This window comes from Pan troglodytes, chromosome 1 (assembly GCF_028858775.2).
Source record: "Pan troglodytes isolate AG18354 chromosome 1, NHGRI_mPanTro3-v2.0_pri, whole genome shotgun sequence".
In the NCBI taxonomy this organism is placed as follows: domain Eukaryota; kingdom Metazoa; phylum Chordata; class Mammalia; order Primates; family Hominidae; genus Pan; species Pan troglodytes.
In genome coordinates, this window is record NC_072398.2 from 215394693 (window position 1) to 215414661 (window position 19969).

The 19969-nt window shown below is 49.6% G+C and overlaps 1 protein-coding gene and 2 pseudogenes across 1 annotated transcript in view; 1 reads left to right on the forward strand and 2 right to left on the reverse strand.

Annotated features, from left to right (window-relative positions):
• Window positions 1–309: 309 nt before the first annotated feature.
• LOC456466 (ubiquinol-cytochrome c reductase hinge protein pseudogene) lies at window positions 310–795 on the forward strand (annotated as a pseudogene).
• Window positions 796–13057: 12262 nt separating this feature from the next.
• Window positions 13058–16331, reverse strand: LOC129136496 (large ribosomal subunit protein uL11-like; annotated as a pseudogene).
• A 1777-nt stretch (window positions 16332–18108) lies between these two features.
• Window positions 18109–19969, reverse strand: part of FBLIM1 (filamin binding LIM protein 1) — a 32125-nt gene continuing 30264 nt past the window's right edge. The window contains exon 9 of the mRNA XM_063785685.1: window positions 18109–18446. Coding sequence (XP_063641755.1) covers window positions 18420–18446 — 27 coding nt within the window. The 3' untranslated portion in view covers window positions 18109–18419. The remainder of the gene's footprint in view (window positions 18447–19969) is intronic.

Genomic DNA, 19969 nt, shown 5'->3' on the forward strand with positions numbered 1-19969 from the left:
ACCTGACTAATTTTTGTATTTTTGGTAGAGATGCGGTTTCACCATGTTGCCCAGCCTGATCTTGAACTTCTGGATTCAAGTGATCCGCCCTCCTCGGCCTCCCAAAGTGCTGGGACTACAGGCTTGAGCCACCTCGCCCAGCTGAAAGTGACACTTTAATACTTTCAGGAAATTATAGGAGATGATTGTTAAGAGCTCAGGATAAAGAGAAGTTTCTGGCCGGGAACGGTGGCTCACACCTGTAATCCCAGCACTTTCAGTGGCGGAGCACCTGTGGCCAAGAGTTTGAGACCAGCCTGGCCAACATGGTGAAACCCCATCTCTACTAAAAATACAAAAATTGAGGTGCCGCTGTTGCTGCTCGTGTTGAATCTAGAACCGTAGCCAGACATGGGACTGGAGGACGAGCAAAAGATGCTTACCGAATCCGGAGATCCTGAGGAGGAGGAAGAGGAAGAGGAAGAGGAAGAGGAGGAATTAGTGGATCCCCTAATAACAGTGAGAGAGCAATGCGAGCAGTTGGAGAAATGTGTAAAGGCCCGGGAGCGGCTAGAGCTCTGTGATGAGCATGTATCCTCTCGATCACATACAGAAGAGGATTGCACGGAGGAGCTCTTTGACTTCTTGCATGCAAAGGACCATTGCGTGGCCCACAAACTCTTTAACAACTTGAAATAAATGTGTGGACTTAATTCACGCCAGCCTTCATCATCTGGGCATCAGAATATTTCCTTATGGTTTTGGATGTACCATTTGTTTCTTATTTGTGTAACTGTAAGTTCACATGAACCTCGTGGGTTTTGGCTTAGGCTGGTAGCTTCTATGTAATTCGCAGTGATTCCATCTAAATAAAAGTTCTGTGATCTGCAAAAAAAAAAAAAAAATTAGCCGGGTGTGGTGGTACATGCCTGTAATCACAGCTACGTGGGAGGCTGAGGCAGGAGAATCCCTTGACGCCAGGAGGTGGAGGTTGCAGTGAGCTGAGATTATGCCACTGCACTCCAGTCTGGGTGACATAGCAAGACTCTGTCTCAAAAAAAATTTTTTTTTCTTTTTTTAAACAATTTACTTATTCATTTTTAATTTTTTCTGAGATGAAGTCTTGCTATGTTGCCCAGGCTGGTCTCAAACTCCTGGGCTCAGATGATCCTCCTGCCTTAGCCTCTCAAAGTGTTGGGATTATGGGTACGAGCCACAAACAGACAAGAGAAGTTTCTTTTTTTTTTATGAGATGGAGTCTCACTCTGTCACCCAGGCTGGAGTGCAGTGGCGTCTCCTCGGCTCACTGCAATCTCTGCCTGCCGCATTCAAGTGATTCTCCTGCATCAGCCTCCCGAGTAGCCGAGACTACGGGCGCCCGCCACCTTGCCCTGCTAATTTTTGTATTTTTAGTAAAGACGGGGTTTCACCATGTTGGCCAGGCTGGTCTCCAACTCCTGACCTCAGGTGACCCGCCCGCCTCAACCTCCCAAATGCTGGGATTACAGGCATGAGCCACCTCGCCCAACCGAAGAGAAGTTTCTTAAGATAAAAGGAAATGCAGGCCGGGCTTGATGGCTCATGCCTGTAATCCCAGCACTTTGGGAGTCTAAGGCAGGAGGATCACCTGAGCAACATGAAACCCTGTCTCTACCAAAAATACAAAAAATTAGCTGGGTGTGGTGGCATGTGCCTGTGATCCCAGCTACCCAGGAGGGTGAGGTGGGAGGATCGATTGAGCAGAAATCTCGCTACTGCACTCCAACCTGGGTGACAGAATGAGACCCCGCCTCAATAAATAAATAAATAAATAAAGACCATAAAGGAAAAAAATTGATACATTACCTCCATCAAAATAAATCAAAAGCCATCTTAAAACAGAATCTCAGGCTGGGCACGGTGGCTCATGCCTGTAATCTCAGCACTTTGGGAGTCCGAGGCGAGCAGATCACGAGGTCAGGAGATCGAGACCATCCTGGCTAACACGGTGAAACCCCGTCTCTACTAAAAATACAAAAAATTAGCCGGGTGTGGTGGTGGGTGCCTGTAGTCCCAGCTACTCGGGAGGTTGAGGCAAGAGAATGGCGTGAACGCAGGAGGCGGAGCTTGCAGTGAGCTGAGATTGTGCCCTGCACTCCAGCCTGGGCAACAGAGAGCAAAAAAAAAAAAAAGAAAAAAGAAAAAAGAGGCTCTCAACTCTGGCCGCAGGAGCATCACCTGAAGGGAGTTTTTTTGTTGTTGTTTTTTTTGAGACGGAGTTTCGCTCTTGTTGCCCAGGCTAGAGTGTAATGGTGTGATCTTGGCTCACCAAAACCTCCGCCTCCCAGGTTCAAGTGATTCTCCTGCCTCAGCCTCCCAAGTAGCTGGGACTATAGGCATGCACCACCATGCCCGGCTGATTTTGTATTTTTTTTTTTAGTAGAGATGGGGTTTCTCCAGGTAGGTCAGGCTGGTCTCGAACTCTTGACCTCAGGTGATCCGCCCACCTCGGCCTCCCAAAGTGCTGGGATTATAGGTGTGAGCTACCGCGCCTGTACCCAACTAACTTCTTGTATTTTTTGTAAAGACAGGGTTTCACCATGTTGCCCACGCTGTTCTTAAACTCCTGATCTCAAGCAGTCCACTTATGTTGGCCTCCCAAAGTGCTGGGATTACAGGTGTGAGCCACCACACTGGCATTATGAGCCACCACACTGGCATTATTCTTTAAAAAATATATTATGACCAGGCACTGTGCATAACAAAACAAAGCAAATGCATGTACATACTAAAAAATGGTAGCTGCTGCCACCACACCTGGCCCTTTTTAATTAAGAAAAAAACTTGGCCAGGTGTGGTAGCTCACATCTGCAATTCCAGCACTTTGGGAGGCCGAGGTGAGCGGATCACAAGGTCAGGAGATCGAGACCATCCTGACCAACATGGTGAAACCCCGTCTCTACTAAAAATACAAAAAATTAGCTGGGCGTGGTGGTGTGTTCCTGTAGTCCCAGCTACTCGGGAGGCTGAGGCAGGAAAATTGCTTGAAACCACCGGAAGGCAGAGGTTGCAGTGAGCTGAGATCGCATCACTGCACTCCAGCCTGGGCAACAAGAATGAAACTCCGTCTCAAAAAAAAAAAAAAGAAAAAACTTTTTCAGTCAGGACCTCACTATGTTCCCCAGGCTGCTGGTCTCGAACTCCTGGCCTCAAACAGTTCTCCCAAAGAACTAATGGTGTGAACCACCACACCTGGCCTCAAACTTTTAAAAAACACAAATGGGGCTGGGTGCGGTGACTCATGCCTGAAATCCCAGCAATTTGGGAGGCCAAGGTGGGCAGATCATTTGAGGTTGGGAGTTTGAGACCAGCCTGGCCAACATGGCAAAACTCCATCTCTACTAAAAATACAAAAATTAGCCAGGCGTGGTGGCACACGCCTGTAATCCTGGCTACTCGGGAGGCTGAGGCAGGAGAATCACTTGAACCTGGGAGGTAGAAGTTGCAGTGAGCCGAGATCACACCACTGCACTCCAGCCTGGGTGACAGAGCAAGACTCCTAAAAAAAAAAAGCCTGCATACCATTCTGTCACTTGCTTTTTTACTTACTACCTCAAAATGTTGAGGTTCATTCATCCAACAAATATTTAGTTAGCCCTTAAATATGTGCTCAGCAGCTAGGGACCCAGCAGTGCCCTTGCCTTCAAAGGATTTTCATTGCAGTAGAGGGGACACACGATAGACAACAAGCAAGTAGTAATGAAAGACAAGAGGGAGATGACAGGTGACAGACAAGTTAATAGGGCCCAGGCTCAGTGGCTCACGCCTGTTATCCCAACACAATGGGAGGCCGAGGCGGGTGGGTCACCTGAGGTCAGGAGTTCAAGATCAGCCTGGCCAATACCCCATCTCTACTAAAAGTACAAAAATTAGCCAGGCGTAGTGGCGCTTGCCTGTGGTCCCAGCTACTCGGGAGGCTGAGGCAGGAGAATTGATTAGACCCGGGAGGCGGTGAGGTTGCAGTGAGCCGAGATCGAGCCACTGCACTCCAGCCTGGGTGACAGAGTGAGACTTCATCTCAAAAAAAAAAAAAAAAAAGTTAATAGGAAGGCAGCCTATATGGTCTGGTGTCGTCTTTTAGCAATTCCGTGAAGTACAATGGAGTTTCCAGGTTTTCTCTGTGACAAAGGGATGCTGCTTTGTCAGTTTTTTTTCTTTCGAGGCAGGGTCTTACCCTGTAGCCCAGACTGGAGAGCAGTGATGCGATCACAGCTCACTGCAGCCTCGAACTCTTAGGCTCAGGGGATCCTCCCACCTCCTGAGTAGCTGAGACCACAGGTACATGCCACTGTACCTGGCTAATTTTTGTTTTTTGTAGAGACAGAGTCTCACTGATGTTGCCTAGGCCGGTCTGGAACTCCTGGGCTCAAATAATCCTCCCGCCTTGGTCACCCAAAATGTTGGGATTACAGGCGTGAGCCACTGTGCCCAGCTGAGCCTTGATATTTAAATAGTGGTCTGGGGACCAGCAACACTGACATCTGCTGGGAGGTTGTTAGAATTGTAGAATTTCAGGTCCCACCTCAGACCTATTGATTATTTCCATATTAACAAGATTCACAGGTGATTTGTATGCACATTTCAGTTTGAGAAGGACTGGTTTAGAATGGAAGATAAAAAATGGCAGATAAGGCTGGGCACGGTGGCTCATGCCTGTAATCCTAGCACTTTGGGAGGCCAAGGCGGGAGGATCACAAGGTCAGGAGTTCAAGACCAGCCTGGCCAACATGGAGAAACCCCATCTCTACTAAAAAAAAAGAAAAAAAGAAAAAATTAGCCGGGCGCAGTGGTGGAAGCGTGTAATCCCAGCTACTTGGGAGGCTGAGGCAGGAAAATTGCTGGAACCCAGGAGGCAGAGGTTGCAGTGAGCCGAGATCGTGCCAATGCACTCCAACCTAGGCAACAAGAGCAAGACTCCATCTCAAAAAAAAAAAAAGGGGAGATAAAGTGTTAAATACCTTCAGTTCAATTAGGGATTGATGAGAGACGGTGTGACCTAAAACATTGTTCTGGGTTGAATTTGGCCTTGTTGCCTGGACTGTCAATATTGTGGTGTTTATCCTCTTAGGGAAGAGAACTCCAAAGACCAGGTCATTTCCTTAATTTGCTTCTCTCACCAGGTGTGGGAATCCAGATTGCCTCAAAATCTTGAGCTGTTAAGGCTGGGAAGAGCCTGAGATGTCATCAGTTCAGCTCAATCCCTAGCTGCTGCCCTGCCCACTTCTGCCAACCCCTGTCTCACAGGCGAGGCTCTGGGAAGGGCAGTGGTTTGCTCAAACCACAAATCAGCCCAGGGCTGGCCACAGTCCTGGGTCCCAGCCAGTAGTTATCTTTTCTCTAAGTTTTGGTCCATTATTTTTCTATCTTATGGATTTAGCCTATCTTTTCAGAAAAATGAATTTTAAAAACATATATGGGTTCATATTAGAAAAGTATCATTGTAGCAGGATGAGCCTCAGACAAGAACCCCTCAGAAACCGAGTTGTAGAAGGAAAGGGCTTTATTCAGCTGGGAGCATTGGTGGATTCACGTCTCCAAAAACCGAGCTCCCCGAGTGAGCAATTCCTGTCCCTTTTAAGGGCTTACAACTCTAAGGCGGTCCGCGTGAGAGGGTCGTGATCGATTGAGTAAGCAGAGGGTACGTGACTGGGGGCTGCATGCACTGGTAATCAGAACGGAAAGGAAGAGGACAGGGATTTTCACGACGCTTTTCCATACAATGTCTGAAATCTATAGATAACAGAAGAGTTAGGTCGGGGTTGATTTTTAACTCCAGGCCCAGGGTGCAGTGGTGGGCTATCTGCCTGTGGATTCCATTTCTGCCTTTTAGTTTTTACTACTTCTTTCTTTGGATTCAGAAATTGGGCATAAGACAATATGAGGGGTGGTCTCCTCCCTTATCATGTGCTTACTGTAAAAAAATCAGAGTTGGGCACAGTGGCTCACACCTGTAATCCCAGCACTTTGGGAGGCTGAGGTGGGCAGATCACCTGAGGTCAGGAGTTTGAGACCAACCTGGCCAACATGATGAAGCCCCGTATTTACTAAAAATACAAAAATTAGTGGGAATAGTGGTGGGCACCTGTAATCACAGCTACTCAGGAGGCTGAGGCAGGAGAATCGCTTGAACCTGGGAGGCAGAAGTTGCAGTGGGCCAAGATCGCCCCACTGCACTCCAGCCTGGGCAATAGAGTGAGACTCCATCTCAGAAAAAAAAAAAAAAAAAGCTAGAGAGAAGAAAGTAAAATATCCTTTGAGTCACCCAACCCCAGACTGCAAGTAGCCACTCATTCATTCCACAAATACTCTCTGAGGGCCTGTTCTATGCAGGCTATGTGCCAAGGGTTTACACCCTAGGAGCAGTGCCACCCCAGTATCTGTCCCCCGTGACCAGTGACTGCCCCTCCTCTATAATATCTATTGACTGACCTCTCTGACCTCACCTCATTTCTTTCCTCCAGTGCCCCGGCTCCAGCAGTCCATGGATCCTGCCCCCTTTGCATGTCCCTCAGCCTGCCTGCCCTCCGTGTCCTTCCTGCTCAGCCTACAATTCATGGTCAGGCCCCACCCCCACCCCCTCCTGCGGTTCTGACAAAACCCCAACACTGGTCAGTCCCACTGCTCCACCTCCACCGCATCTCACCTGCACTTGGGCAGCTCAATGTCACGCCACCTTGCCAGCTGCTTCCCTTTCAACTCATGACACAAAACCCAAGAGGGCCCTTAGTGGATGTCAGGATCATTCACTGTCCCCATGACCCTTGCACTCCTCTTTTCTCCTCTCTATAAAATAAGGGTGATAATATTTCTGTCTCCCGGGGCTGTTGGCAGCATCAGTAGTAGGTCCTTGCTCGGGGGCAGCTACTGGGGTTAGTTCCTCTGGTCCTCAGTCCAAGAGTTCCCTGGTGTCTTGGTGTCCGCGGAGTCCCACCCTGCGGTCATTTATTTTGTTCCGCTGGTTGGGCAGGCCTGGGCTCTCTGCCAGATCTGATCATCCTCCCAGAGACAGGAGGGAACGGAATGTGGCACCAGGCAGTAAGACGCATGGCTGAGCTCAGCAGGAGAGGGAAGCTTCCAACTTCCTGCAGCGAATGTCCTAGGTGATAGGTCAAGTCTGACCCCGCCAGTGAGGCCAACATGGAAACTTACTAGGGCCTTGAAAAGGTGTGTGTGGGAGTTCAGAGAGGAGTGAAGACAGCCGGCCTCCCAATCTGGACCCACAGGGCAGGGCAGGGAGAGGAGATGGCCCCGCCTCCAGGAATCCAGGCTGCACCTCCCTCCAGGGAACTCAGATCAAAGCCAGGAGGAAGGAGGAGTGTGAACTTTGCACCCAGTGACTCACTGCATCCCCCTAGGGCAAGTGCTCTCACCCGTGCAGAATCCTGCCCTCCTTGCCACTGACGGGACCATCTGCACTGGGTCAGCCTATGAGCAACACTGACCTGATTCACCTGCACGCCTTCATTCCCCCACCTTCATCCTCCTCCTCGCAGAGGTGATCAGATGTTTGCAGGTGCCTGCCTGTGTTTACAAGTAGGTCTTGGAAGATAAGAGAGGCAGTGGGAGGGGTGGGAAAGCCCTGTTCTGGCAGTCAGGACACCCAGGGCTTGGCCACTAACCAGCTGTGTGAGCTCGGCCGGTCTCACACCCTCTCTGGGCCCCGGCCACCACCTCTGTGGTTATGGGCAGTTGGACTCTATGGCAAGTTCATCTGCCCTACCGGCTTGGGGTTCTACCGGCTTGGGGTTCTACTGGCTTGGGGTTCTTCCTTCTCACCATTGCCCCCCTGGGAAAAAGCCCCAATCCTGGCACAGAGTCTAGGAAGCCTTGCTGCTTTGGTTCCTGCCTGAGTCTGGCCCTCATCCTGCACTTCCCACATGCTCAGCCACATTCAGCTGTGCCCAGCTCAGAGAGCAAGCGCCTCGATAGCTCTTGTTCCAGAGCCTCGCCTGGCTGACCCCTGCACACACTTTAGGCCCAGCTCTGACATCACTTTCTCCATGGCCTGCCCTCCTGGACTCCTGGCTGTGCCTCCCCAGCACGGACTGTTCTCTTTTCTCCTTTTTCCATTAAACTGAGCTCTGTGCCAAGGGCAGTGACTGGCAGATGGGAGGGGTCAATGAGTATTTTATTAAAGAGTGAGTGAATGAATGAACAAATGAATGAATGAAGTGGGATCTCTAGGCACACTGGAGTGGAGCCACTGTTTGCTTTCTGCCCGTGGGACTTGATTTGAAGCCATCTCAGGGTGGGCCATTGGGAGTTCTACCTTGCCAAGGAGGGGTTGCTGGTCAGAGGGGTGCTGGAAGCCGGGGGGTTGCTGGGGGAAAGGGTGCAGATTTGCAAGGGAGGTTCTGGCTGAGCTCCCTGCATGCCACAGCCCGTCTGAGCAGTCTTGGGAAACCCCAAGCTGCCAGGCCCATGACTCACAGGCCCCAGAGAGCATTCTTAACCCTCCCTGACCCCCCATGTGCCTTCTGATTGGGCCCTCAGGGTAACCCCTCATGGGTTTCTCTCCTGCTTCAGCCAGCCCCTCCCTGTGGTCTGAAGTTTGGGATCCTGCTAACTGTAAAGGACCAGTTCAGGATTCCTGGGTCGTATTGTGTTTTTTGTTTGTTTGTTTGTTTTTGAGATGGAGTTTTGCTCTTGTTGCCCAGGCTGGAGTGCAGTGGCATGATCTCAGCTCACTGCAACCTCCACCTCCTGGTTTCAAGCAATTTTCCTGCCTCAGCCTCCCGAGTAGCTGGGATTACAGGCATGAGCCACCATGCCCGGCTAATTTTGTATTTTTAGTAGAGACGGGATTTCTCCATGTTGGTCAGGCTGGTCTCGAACTCCTGACCTCAGGTGATCTGCCCGCCTCGGCCTCCCAAAGTGCTGGGATTACAGGCATGAGCCACCACGGCAGGCCATAATTTTTTTTTTTTTTTTTTTTTTTTTTTTTGGAGACGGAGTTTCGCTTTTGTTGCACAGGCTGTAGTGCAATGGCGCAATCTCAGCTCACTGCAACCTCCGCCTCCTGGGTTCAAGCGATTCTCCTGCCTCAGCCTCCCGACTAGCTGGGATTACAGGCATGTCAGGCATGTGCCACCACCCCGGCTAATTTTGTATTTTTAGTAGAGATGGGGTTTCTCCACGTTGGTCAGGCTGGTCTTGAACTCCCAACCTCAGGTGATCCGCCTGCCTCGGCCTCCTAAAGTGCTGGGATTACAGGCATGAGCCACCACTCCTGGCCTAATTTTTTGTATTTTTAGTAGAGATGGGGTTTTACCGTGTTGGCCAGGCTGGTCTCAAACTCCAGACCTTAGGTGATCCACCTGCCTTGGCCTCCCAAAGTGCTGGGATTACAGGCGTGAGCCACCGTGCCCGGCCCGTATTGTGTTTTCCTGAGGAATCCTTGCTGTGTTTATGGATTCCTCAGGAATCCATAACCCAGAGAGGGTGTGAGACCAGCCGAGCTCACACAGCTGGTTAGTGGCCAAGCCCTGGGTGTCCTGACTGCCAGAACAGGGCTTTCCCACCCCTCCCACTGCCTCTCTTTTCTTCCAAGACCTACTTGTAAACACAAGCAGGCACCTGCAAACATCTGATCACCTCTGCGAGGAGGAGGATGAAGGTGGGAAGGAAAAAAATGACCACTCACACTGGGTGAAGGTCACTCTGATCTTCTGAGACCCCTCGCCATCCTCTTCCTACTTGGCACTTGTCTCCCACATGCTATAGATATTGGGTCAGGTCCCCCACTCCTCTTCTCTGCCATCTTCTCAGTCAGTAGGCCCCTCCCCCTTGTCCAGACATGACTCCCCTCTCAGCCCGACTTTCCTGTTGGCAGAAGAGTGTGTGATGGCCTCCTCTCACCCCCTTGTTCTTACATCATCAGTGAGAGGCAGGGCATCCAGGAGCTCAGGCTCAAAGACTTTCCCCTTTATCCCGTTAGTTTGTTAGATAAGAAACTTTTGATTTCAAAATAACTTTAGATTTATTGAGGCTGGGCATGGAGGCTCACACCTGTAATCCCAGCAATTTGGGAGGCCGAGGTGGGCAGATTACGAGGTCAGGAGATCGAGACCATCCTGACCAACATGGTGAAACCCTGTCTTTACTAAAATACAAAAAATTAGCCAGGCGTGGTGGTGTGTGCCTGTAGTCCCAGCTACTTGGGAGGCTGAGGCAGGGGAATTGCTTGAACCTGGGAGGCAGAGGTTGCAGTGAGCCAAGATCGCTCTACTGCGCTCCAGCCTGGTGACAGAGCAAGACTCCGTCTTAAAAAAAAAAAAAAAACAGCCGGGTGCGGTGGCTCACGCCTGTAATCCCAGCACTTTGGGAGGCCGAGGCAGGCGGTTCACGAGGTCAGGAGATCGAGACCTTCCTGGCTAACACGGTGAAACCTCGTCTCTTCTAAAAATACAAAACATTAGCCGGGCGTCGTGGTGGGCACCTGTAGTCCCAGCTACTCAGGAGGCTGAGGCAGGAGAATGGCGTGAACCCGGGAGTCAGAGCTTGCAGTGAGCCAAGATCGCGTCACTGCACTCCAACCTGGGTGACAGAGCGAGACACTGTCTCAGAAAAAATAAAAATAAAAATAAAATCTCACGCAACTATGGCACATTTGTCCAAACTAGGAAACTGACATTGGTACAACATGACTCACCAAACTCCAGACTTTACTGGGATTTCACCAGATTTTCCACTAATGTCCTTTCTTCCTTTCCAGAATCCATCCCAGGAAACCACATGACATTTGGTCATCTGCCATTGCATTCCTTTACGTGTATGATCAAGGTAATAATTCTCTTTGTTTTGTAGGTGAGGAAAAAAGCAATTCAGTGGCCAAGGGATTGCCCTGTCTCATCTAGGAGGCTAAGGCAGTGGAATAAAGGGTTTAGGACTTGGCTAAATATAGAGCTGGAATCTATGTGGTGTGACCTTCAGCCTTCGTCTCCCTGTGTGAACGATGGGATCATAGATCATTCCTTCCTTCCAGGCAGCAGTGGGAACTAAATGAGATAATACATATGGGCATATGCATGCCCACGAAATGGTAGCTGCTGCTGTTGTTATTACTGTCAGTATCCTCATCAAGGAGTCTCGATCCCAGGCAGGCGCCTAACTCCTGAAACCTAGCTTCCTGTTCAGCGCAGTCAATCATCCCACCTCTCCAGCCTCACCCCAGACAAGACAGACAAGAGCTCAGGAAATAAATGTCAGTTTTTGACACCCTTCCTCACCCTCAAAACTTAAAGACATTGTGTCTCAAGGTCAAATAGCTGGCTAGGAGCTTAACCAGAGACAGAGTCTAGTTTTTTTTTTTTGTTTTTTGTTTTTTGTGTTTTTTTGTAGAGATGGGGTCTCACTCCATTGCCCAGGCTGAAATAGAACTCCTGGGCTCAAGTGATCCTCCTGCCTCGGCTCCCAAATTGCTGGGATTATAGACATGAGCCACTTCACCCAGCCCGAGCATCTAGGTCTTGCTAAGACCTTATCCCATCCACTGGGCAGAACCCTCCCTCCTGTCTTCCTCCTCCACTCCCCTCCCTTCCCATTCAGAGACCACTCTGGGGAACAGAGGCCACTGGCCAGCTGCTCTTAATTCCACCTCATGGGATGCCCTGCAGGGGACCCCACCACCTCCTCTGGCCTAAAGGAGCTGTCATAAACACCTGATGAAGGAAGCGTTGCAAGGTCATTTTCATTTTCAAAAGAAGGTAAAATCATGACTCCCACACAGATAGAAAATGAATAGGTATTAACCATTTTATTTAACTCATAAGGGAGCCAGGTGATGTTATAACCAGCTCAAAAGGGCAGCTAAGGGCCGGGCACAGTGGCTCACGCCTGTAATCCCAGCACTTTGGGAGGCCGAGGCAGGTGGATTGCCTGAGGTCAGGAGTTCAAGACCAGTCTGGCCAACATGGTGAAACCCCATCTCTACTAAAAATACAAAAATTAGCTGGGCATCATGGCATATGCCTGTAATCCCAGCTACTTAGGAGGCTGAGGCAGGAGAATCGCTTAAACCCAGGAGGCGGAGGTTGCAGTGAGCTGAGATCATGCCACTGTGCTCTGCTCCAGTCTGGGTGACAGAGCGAGACTCTGTCTCAAAAAAAAAAAAGGGGGGGGGGCAGCTAAGAACAGTCACATTCATAGGTCAGGAATATTGAAATGAATGTGCAAATGAAAACTGGTTTTTCAACAAGAAAGCGAGGGAGAACCTCTACTAGACAGGGCAATATATCATTTACCTATAATTTACAGAGCTGTAAAGTCACTCAAAGACAATAAAAGGCTAGAATCTGATAACCAGGAAGGGTGTGCTGGGTGTAGATAGTGCATTATTTTCCACTGAATCACATACATTTTTTTCTGCAGAAGGAAGGTTATGAGCAGGGTATACTCCAGAGTCTCTCTAATCTGATGCTCACTCTCTGAGAATTAGTATGAGTCATACAGGATACAAGGACCTTTCTGGATGGATTGGGAAAATTATATGTCACTTGCAAGCAAGAGGCCTGCAGTCTAAACTCCCCCTCTTAAGATGCAGGTCTTGGCCTGGCGTGGTGGATCACACATGTAATTCTAGCACTTTGGGAGGCCAAAGCAGGAGGATCACTTGAGCTCAGAAGTTCAAGAGCAGCCTGGGCAACATAGAGAGACCTCATCTCTAAAAAAAAAAAAAAAAAAAAAAAAAAAAAAAGATGCAGGTCTTAGCTGGGCACGGTGGCTCACTCCTGTAATCCCAGCACTTGGGAGGCCGAGGCAGGAGGATTGCTTGAGGCCAAGAGTTCCAAATCAGCCTAAGCAGCATGGTAAAACCCCGTCTTTACAAAAAATTTTAAAAATTAGTCAGGTGTGGTGGTGCATGCTTGGGGTCCCAGCTACTTGGGAGGCTGAGGTAGGAGGACTGCTTGAGCCCAGGACATCATCAAAGCTGCAGTGAGCTGTATTTGCACCACTGTACTCCAGCCTGGGCAACAGAGTGAGACTGTGTCTCAAAAAAAAAAAAAAAAAAAAAAAAAAAGATGCAGAGATGCAGAGCTCCAGACATTAAAGGTTTTTTCAGTTGGACATTGGCACCTGTGTTACACGATGGGTTCTGAAACATTCTAGAATATGGATTTCTGAAGTGGGTCTGTAGTGGAGGACTATAGAGTTTTCACTGGACCTGCTTTGATCCTGTCTCTGCTGTGCGGCCTTGTGCAGTTATACCAGCTCTCTGATGTGCAGCTTCCTCCTCTTTGGCAATGTCAAAATTGCTACTTCATAGATTATTTTGTTACATAAACTGTACATTAAAGTGAGGAGAACATTTTTTGGAAAATGTTCTCAGTCCCTGCAATTCTTCCTCATCAGCTCAGCCTCCTCCCCTCTCCCCATCCCCCCATTCAATTCCCGGTTCCCACCATTTGTCTCTCTAGCAGGGTAGGGAGGGGCTTGGGTTGCCCTGGAGGGGCTGGCCTGTGGCCTGTGCTGGGTGAAGTTCACACCTGGGTGTGCCCTCGGGAAAGGGGCCTCTGGGGACAGGGTGACCATCGGAAAGGCTCAGGGCTCCCAGTGCACCATGCTGTCCTTTGTCCCAGCTCTGATTCTGTGCTTACTGTGCCCAGGTTCCCAGGTATGGAATTGCAGGGTAGCAGCATGGGGACTTCCAGGTGGGCCCCTCCTAGCAGGTGGGGGTTTGAGCCAATGAAGAATTCAGTCTGCTGACACAGGTCTCCCTCCAAAAGGGCGTGTCTCTAGGACAGAGGCAGCAATTCCACAGCCATATCACTCACTTTCTAGTTTTTTGTTTTGTTTTGTTTTGTTTTGGAGAGAGGGTCTCGCTCTGTGGCCCAGGCTGGAGGGCAGTGGCGTGGTGCGATCTCAGCTTACTTCAACCTCTGCATCCCAGGCTCAGGTGAATCTCCCAACTCAGTTTCCCAAGTAGCTGGGACCACAGGTGCTCACCACGCCCGCCTAATTTTTCTTTTTTTTTTTTGAGACGGAGTTTCGCTCTCATTGCCCAGGCTGGAGTGCAATGGCGCGATCTCGGCTCACCACAACCTCCGCCTCCCAGGTTCAAGCAATTCTCCTGCCTCAGCCTCCCGAGTAGCTGGGATTACAGGCATGCACCATCACGCCCGGCTAATTTTGTATTTTTATAGTAGAGACGGGGTTTCTCCATGTTGAGGCTGGTCACGAACTCCTGACCTCAGGTGATCCACCCGCCTCGGCCTCCCAAAGTGCTGGGATTACAGGCATGAGCCACTGCGCCTGGCCCTGCCTAATTTTTCTATTTTTAGTAGAGATGGAGTTTCTCCACATTGCCCAGGCTGGACACTCTTTCTTTTTCTTTTTTTTCCACCAGTTGTCAAGTGATCCTTTATTGAAATATTTTCCTTTCTGCTTCTTAACTGGCTGGGCATTCCACAGCACCACTGTTGATGTCATCTATGATGTCATGAGGGTAGCGGCCATCAACATTACCGCCCACAGACTGGGCAGTCCCCAGGATCTCTTTAATGGTTCCAGAGAGTTCCCTGGCTAAAGATCGGTGCCACGTGTGTCAAGCAATGTTGACGATCTCATCAAAAGTGATATTCCCACTGTGTTTAATGTTTTTCTGTTTCTTTCTGTCTCTTAGTGGTTCCCTGAGGGCTTTGATGATCAGGGCAGAGGCAGAAGGCACCACCTCAATCTGGGCCTGTCTGTTCTGAATGGTCAGTTTCACTGTAATCCTCAGGCCCTTCCGGTAACCCGTTGCCTTGACAATGTTATCACCAACCTTTTTTGGAGACAGACCCAGGGGGCCGATCTTGGGGGCCAGCGCAGAAGCAGCGACTTCACCTCCAGTGCACCTCAGGTATACAACTTTGATCTCTCTGGGGTCAAACTTCACGGCATGGTGGAGGTGGCTGGTGTGGGATGAACCCGGATTCGGGACAACCGAAGAAAGTTGCACCTTGGTCTCCTTCTCTCTTTTTTTTTTTTTTTTTTTGAGACAGAGTCTTTCTCTGAGAGAGAGTCTAGCTCTATCGCCCAGGCTGGAGTGCAGTGGCATGATCTTGGCTCACTGCAACCTCCGCCTTCCGGGTTCAAGCGATTCTCCTGTCTCAGTCTCCTGAATAGCTGGGACTACAGGCACACGCCACCATGCCCAGCTAATTTTTGTATTTTTAGTAGAGACGAGGGTCTCACCATATTGGTCAGGCTGATCTCGAACTCCTGACCTCAGGTGATCCACCGGCCTCTGCCTCCCAAAGTACTGGGATTACAGGCGTGAGCCACCGTGCCTGGCCCAGGCTGGACACTTTCTAGTTTTGCAATCTGTTCTCTCCTCTCAGCCTCACTGCAACCCTGCGTGATGCGTGGGCCGGAATGACCCTTCCCCTCTTGCAGTTTGGAGAAGTTGAGGACCCGTGTGAACCCTGAAATCATTCATGCCCGGGCTCCCCGTTTGCCAGCCCATGCTGCCCTCTAGTGGTTGTGTGCGCACCTGCCTTTAGGGAGTCCAGGACAGCCGGGACAACCAGCTCATCTGCAGACAGCAGTGGCCAGCCTTCCCAGGCTGCGCAGGGGACCCTAGGCAGGGACCGTCCCCCTCAGGACCCTTCCAGCACTGCATGCCTTCACCAGCTCCTCTTCCTGTCTCGCAGCATCTGGTTTAGATGCATAGATAGATGTATTATATACGTATATTTTAATTGTGCTAAAATACATGTAAAATTTACCATCGCAACTAACTGTACGGTTTCATGGCATTAAGTACCTTCACACTGTTGGGCAACCATCACCACCATACATCTCCAGAACTTTTTTTTTTTTTTTAAGACAAAGTCTTACTGTGTCACCCAGGCTGGAGCGCAGTGGTGCAATCTTGGCTCACGACAACCTCTGCCTCCTGTGTTCAAGTGATTCTCCCACGTCAGCCTCCCAAGTAGCTGGAACTACGGGTGCCCGCCACTCCACCTGGCTAATATTTTATTTTATTTTATTTTATTTTTGAGACGGACTCTCTCTCTGTCGCCCAGACTGGAGTGCAGTGGCGCGATCTCGGCTCACTGCAAGCTCCGCCTCCTGGGTTCAGACCATTCTCCTGCCTCAGCCTCCCGAGTAGCTGGGACTACAGGCGCCCGCCACCACACCCGGCTAATTTTTTGTATTTTTAGTGGAGACAGGATTTCACCCTATTAGCCAGGATGGTCTCAATCTCCTGACCTCGTGATCCGCCCGCCTCGGCTTCCCAAAGAGCTGGGATTACAGGCGTGAGCCACCGCGCCCGGCCCCCACCTGGATAATTTTTGTATTTTTAGAGAGACAAGGTTTCACCATGTTGGCCAGGCTGGTCTCGAACTCTGGCCAGCTTTTTTTTTTTTTTTTTTTTTTTTTTGACCGGGTCTCACTCTGTCACCCAGGCTGGAGTGCGACTTCGACCTCCCAGGCTCAGATGACCCTCTTACCTTAACCCCTAGAGTAGCTGGAACTACAAGCGCATGCCACCATGCCTGGCTAATTTTTTGTAGAGACAGGGTTTTGCCATGTTGCCCAGGCTGGTCTTGAATTCCTGGGCCCCAGCGATTCGCCTGCCTTGACCTCCCAAAGTGCTGGGGTTACAGGCGTGAGCCACTGCGCCCAGCCTCCAGAACGCTATTCTCCTTCCCAAACTGAAACTCTGCCCCCATTAAACACTAAGCTCCTCATTCCTATTTCCCCCCAGTTCCTGGAAACCTCTGTTCTACATTGTCTTTATGAATCTGACTAGATACTCATATAAGTGGAATCATACAGTGTCTGTCCTTTTGTGTCTGCCTGTTTCACTGAGCACAATGTTGTCAAGGTGTATTCACATTGTGGCATGTGTCAGAATGCCATCCTTTTTTGTTTGTTTGTTTTTTTGAGATGGAGTCTCACTTTGTTGCCCAGGCTGGAGTGCAGTGGCATGATCTCAGCTCATCACAACCTCTGCCTCCTGGGTTCAAATGATTCTTCTTCCTCAGCTTCCCCAGTAGTTGGGACTACAGGTGTGTGCCACTATGCCTGGCTAATTTTTGTATTTTTAGTAGAGACGGGGTTTTACCATGTTGGCCAGGCTGGTCTTGAACTCCTGACCTCGTGATCCGCCTGCCTCAGCCTCCCAAAGTGCTGGGATTACAGGTGTGAGCCACCGCGTGTGGCCTTTTTTTTTTTTTTTTTTTTTTGAGAAGGAGATCTCGCTCTGTCGCCCAGGCTGGAGTGTAATGGCACGATCTCGGCTCACTGCAACCTCCGTCTCCTGGGTTCAAGCGATTCTCCTGCCACAGCCTCCTGAGTAGCTGGGATTACAGGCGTGCACTACCACAGCTGGCTAATGGCTAATTTTTGTATTTTTAGTACAGATGGGATTTCACCATTTTGGCCAGGCTGGTCTTGAACTCCTGACCTCAAGTGATCCACCTGCCTCAGCCTCCCAAAGTGCTGGGATTACAGATGTGAGCCACCGCACCCAGGCTGCCATCCTTTTTAAGGTTGAAGAATCTTCCATTGTCTGGAGAGACCACATCTTGTCATCCGTTCTTCTGTTCATGGACACTTGGTTCCTTCCCCCTTTTGGCTATTGTGAGTAATGCTGTTATGAACATGGATGCACAAATATCTCTTTGAATCTAGAGAATATATTTTATCTTTGCCAGTAAGTGTACCCAAAGGGAAGGGAAATCATCTTTGCCTGGGGTGTTCTGATTGTGCCTACATGTGGCAGGCGCCCTCCAAGTGAGAGCAGAGAAAAGGATGAAAAGAGGAATGAAAAGAAGAATGAAGGTTGGTTGGGAGGGTTGGGGTGGGGGAGGTGAATACACACTCTTGAGTGCTCCCTAGAAGCATCCCCTTATGGAATGATTTTTACATGGGCAGCCCGAAAAGCAGAGGCATCTCCTAGAATTTCATCCAGGTAACACCCCTCCAAATACACTCAAACAGAAGCATGCTAGGACATGAGGAATTACAACAAGGCCATATATATATATATATATATATACACACACACACACACACGCATATATATACACATATACATACATATATACATATATGGACATGTATATACACATATACATATATATATACACACACACATATATATGGTTTTTTTGTTGTTTGTTTATATGGTTTTTTTGTTGTTTTGTTTTGTTTTTTGAGACGGAGTTTTGCTCTCATTGCCCAGGCTGGAGTGCAATGGCGTGATCTCGGCTAACCACAACCTCCGCCTCCCAGGTTCAAGTGATTCTCCTGCCTCAGCCTCCCGAGTAGCTGGGATTACAGGCATGCGCCACCACACCTGGCTAATTTTGTATTTTTTGTAGAGACAGGGTTTCTCCATGTTGGTCAGGCTGGTCTCAAACTCCCAACCTCAGATGATCCGCCCTCCTTGGCCTTCCAAAGTGCTGGGATTATAGGCATGAGCCACCACGTCTGGCCTAAGAAGGTTAAAGTCAAAAGCAACACCACTCAGCAGCTGTCCTGAACACGCATCTCAGGGCCACCCACACAAATGAGAATGTCCCCTGCAGCTGCTGCTGCGTCGCCCCCAATCACAGCTGTAGATATAAAGGGATCGAGTCACTGAAGCATACAATCACCCCGCTTTCTGACAGCACACATCCAGAGCAAACCCACACTTCCTAAATCTTTCTCCAAATCCGATACCAGCACTAACACTGCTTTTGGAGAGGCCCTGGCTTCCCCGTGCTGTGTGGCCTCCCTTGCCACAGCAAGCATAATAAACCCAAATTTGTTGACTGCAGGCGTGTTCCTGGTGGTCTGATTGACAGGCATCAACGTGACCATGGAGGGAGTAACGGCTAGAGAATTTCAGGGTTCACAAGATGAAGCCAGTGACTCATGAACTAAGCTGAAATCTCTCAGCCTAATACTTCCCTTTCTCTCACAGCAACTCTCCATGATAGATTAGAACTGTTCCAACTTGGCTGGGCATGGTGACTCACGCCTGTAATCCCAGCTATTTGGGAGGCCAAGGTGGGAGGATTGCTTGAGCCCAGGAGTTTGAGACCAGCCTGAGCAACATAGTGGGACTCCATCTCTATTTATTTATTTATTTATTTTGAGATGGAGTTTTGCTCTTGTTGCCCAGGCTAGAGTGCAATGGCGTGATCTCAGCTCACTGCAACCTCCACCTCCCAAGTACAAGGGACTCTCCTGTCCCAGCCTATCAAGTAGCTCATATTACAGGCATGTGCCACCAGGCCCGGCTAACTTTTTTGTATTTAGTAGAGATGGGGTTTCATCATGTTAGTCAGGCTGGTCACGAACTCCTGACCTCAGGCTATCTACCCGCCTTGGCCTCCCAAAGTGCTGGGATTACAGGCATGTGCCACCGTGCCTGGCCTCTTTTTTTTTTTTTTTTTTTTTTTTTGAGACGGAGTCTCGCTCTGTCACCAGGCTGGAATGCTATGGCGCAATCTCGGCTCACTGCAACCTCCGCCTCTCAGGTTTAAGCAATTCTCTTGCCTCAGCCTCCTGAGTACCTGGGATTACAGGTGCGCACCAACACACCCAGCTAATTTTTTTGTATTTTTAGTAGAGTCGGGGTTTCACCATGTTGGCCAGGATGGTCTTGATCTCTTGACCTCGTGATCTGCCTGCCTTGGCCTCCCAAAGTGTTAAAATTACAGGCATGAGCCACCACGCCCGGCCTCTATTTTTATAATAAATTATATATATATATATATTTTGAGATGGAGTCTTACTCTATCACCTAGGCTGGAGTGCAGTTGCGCAATCTCAGCTCACTGCAAGCTCTGCCGCCCAGGTTCAACCGATTCTCCTATCTCAGCCTCCCAAGTAGCTGGGATAACAGGCGCCTGCCACATCGCCTGGCTAATTTTTGTATTTTTAGTAGAGATGGGGTTTCACCATGTTGACCAGGCTGGTCTTGAACTCCTGACCTTGTGATCTGCCTGCCTCGGCCTCCCAAAGTGCT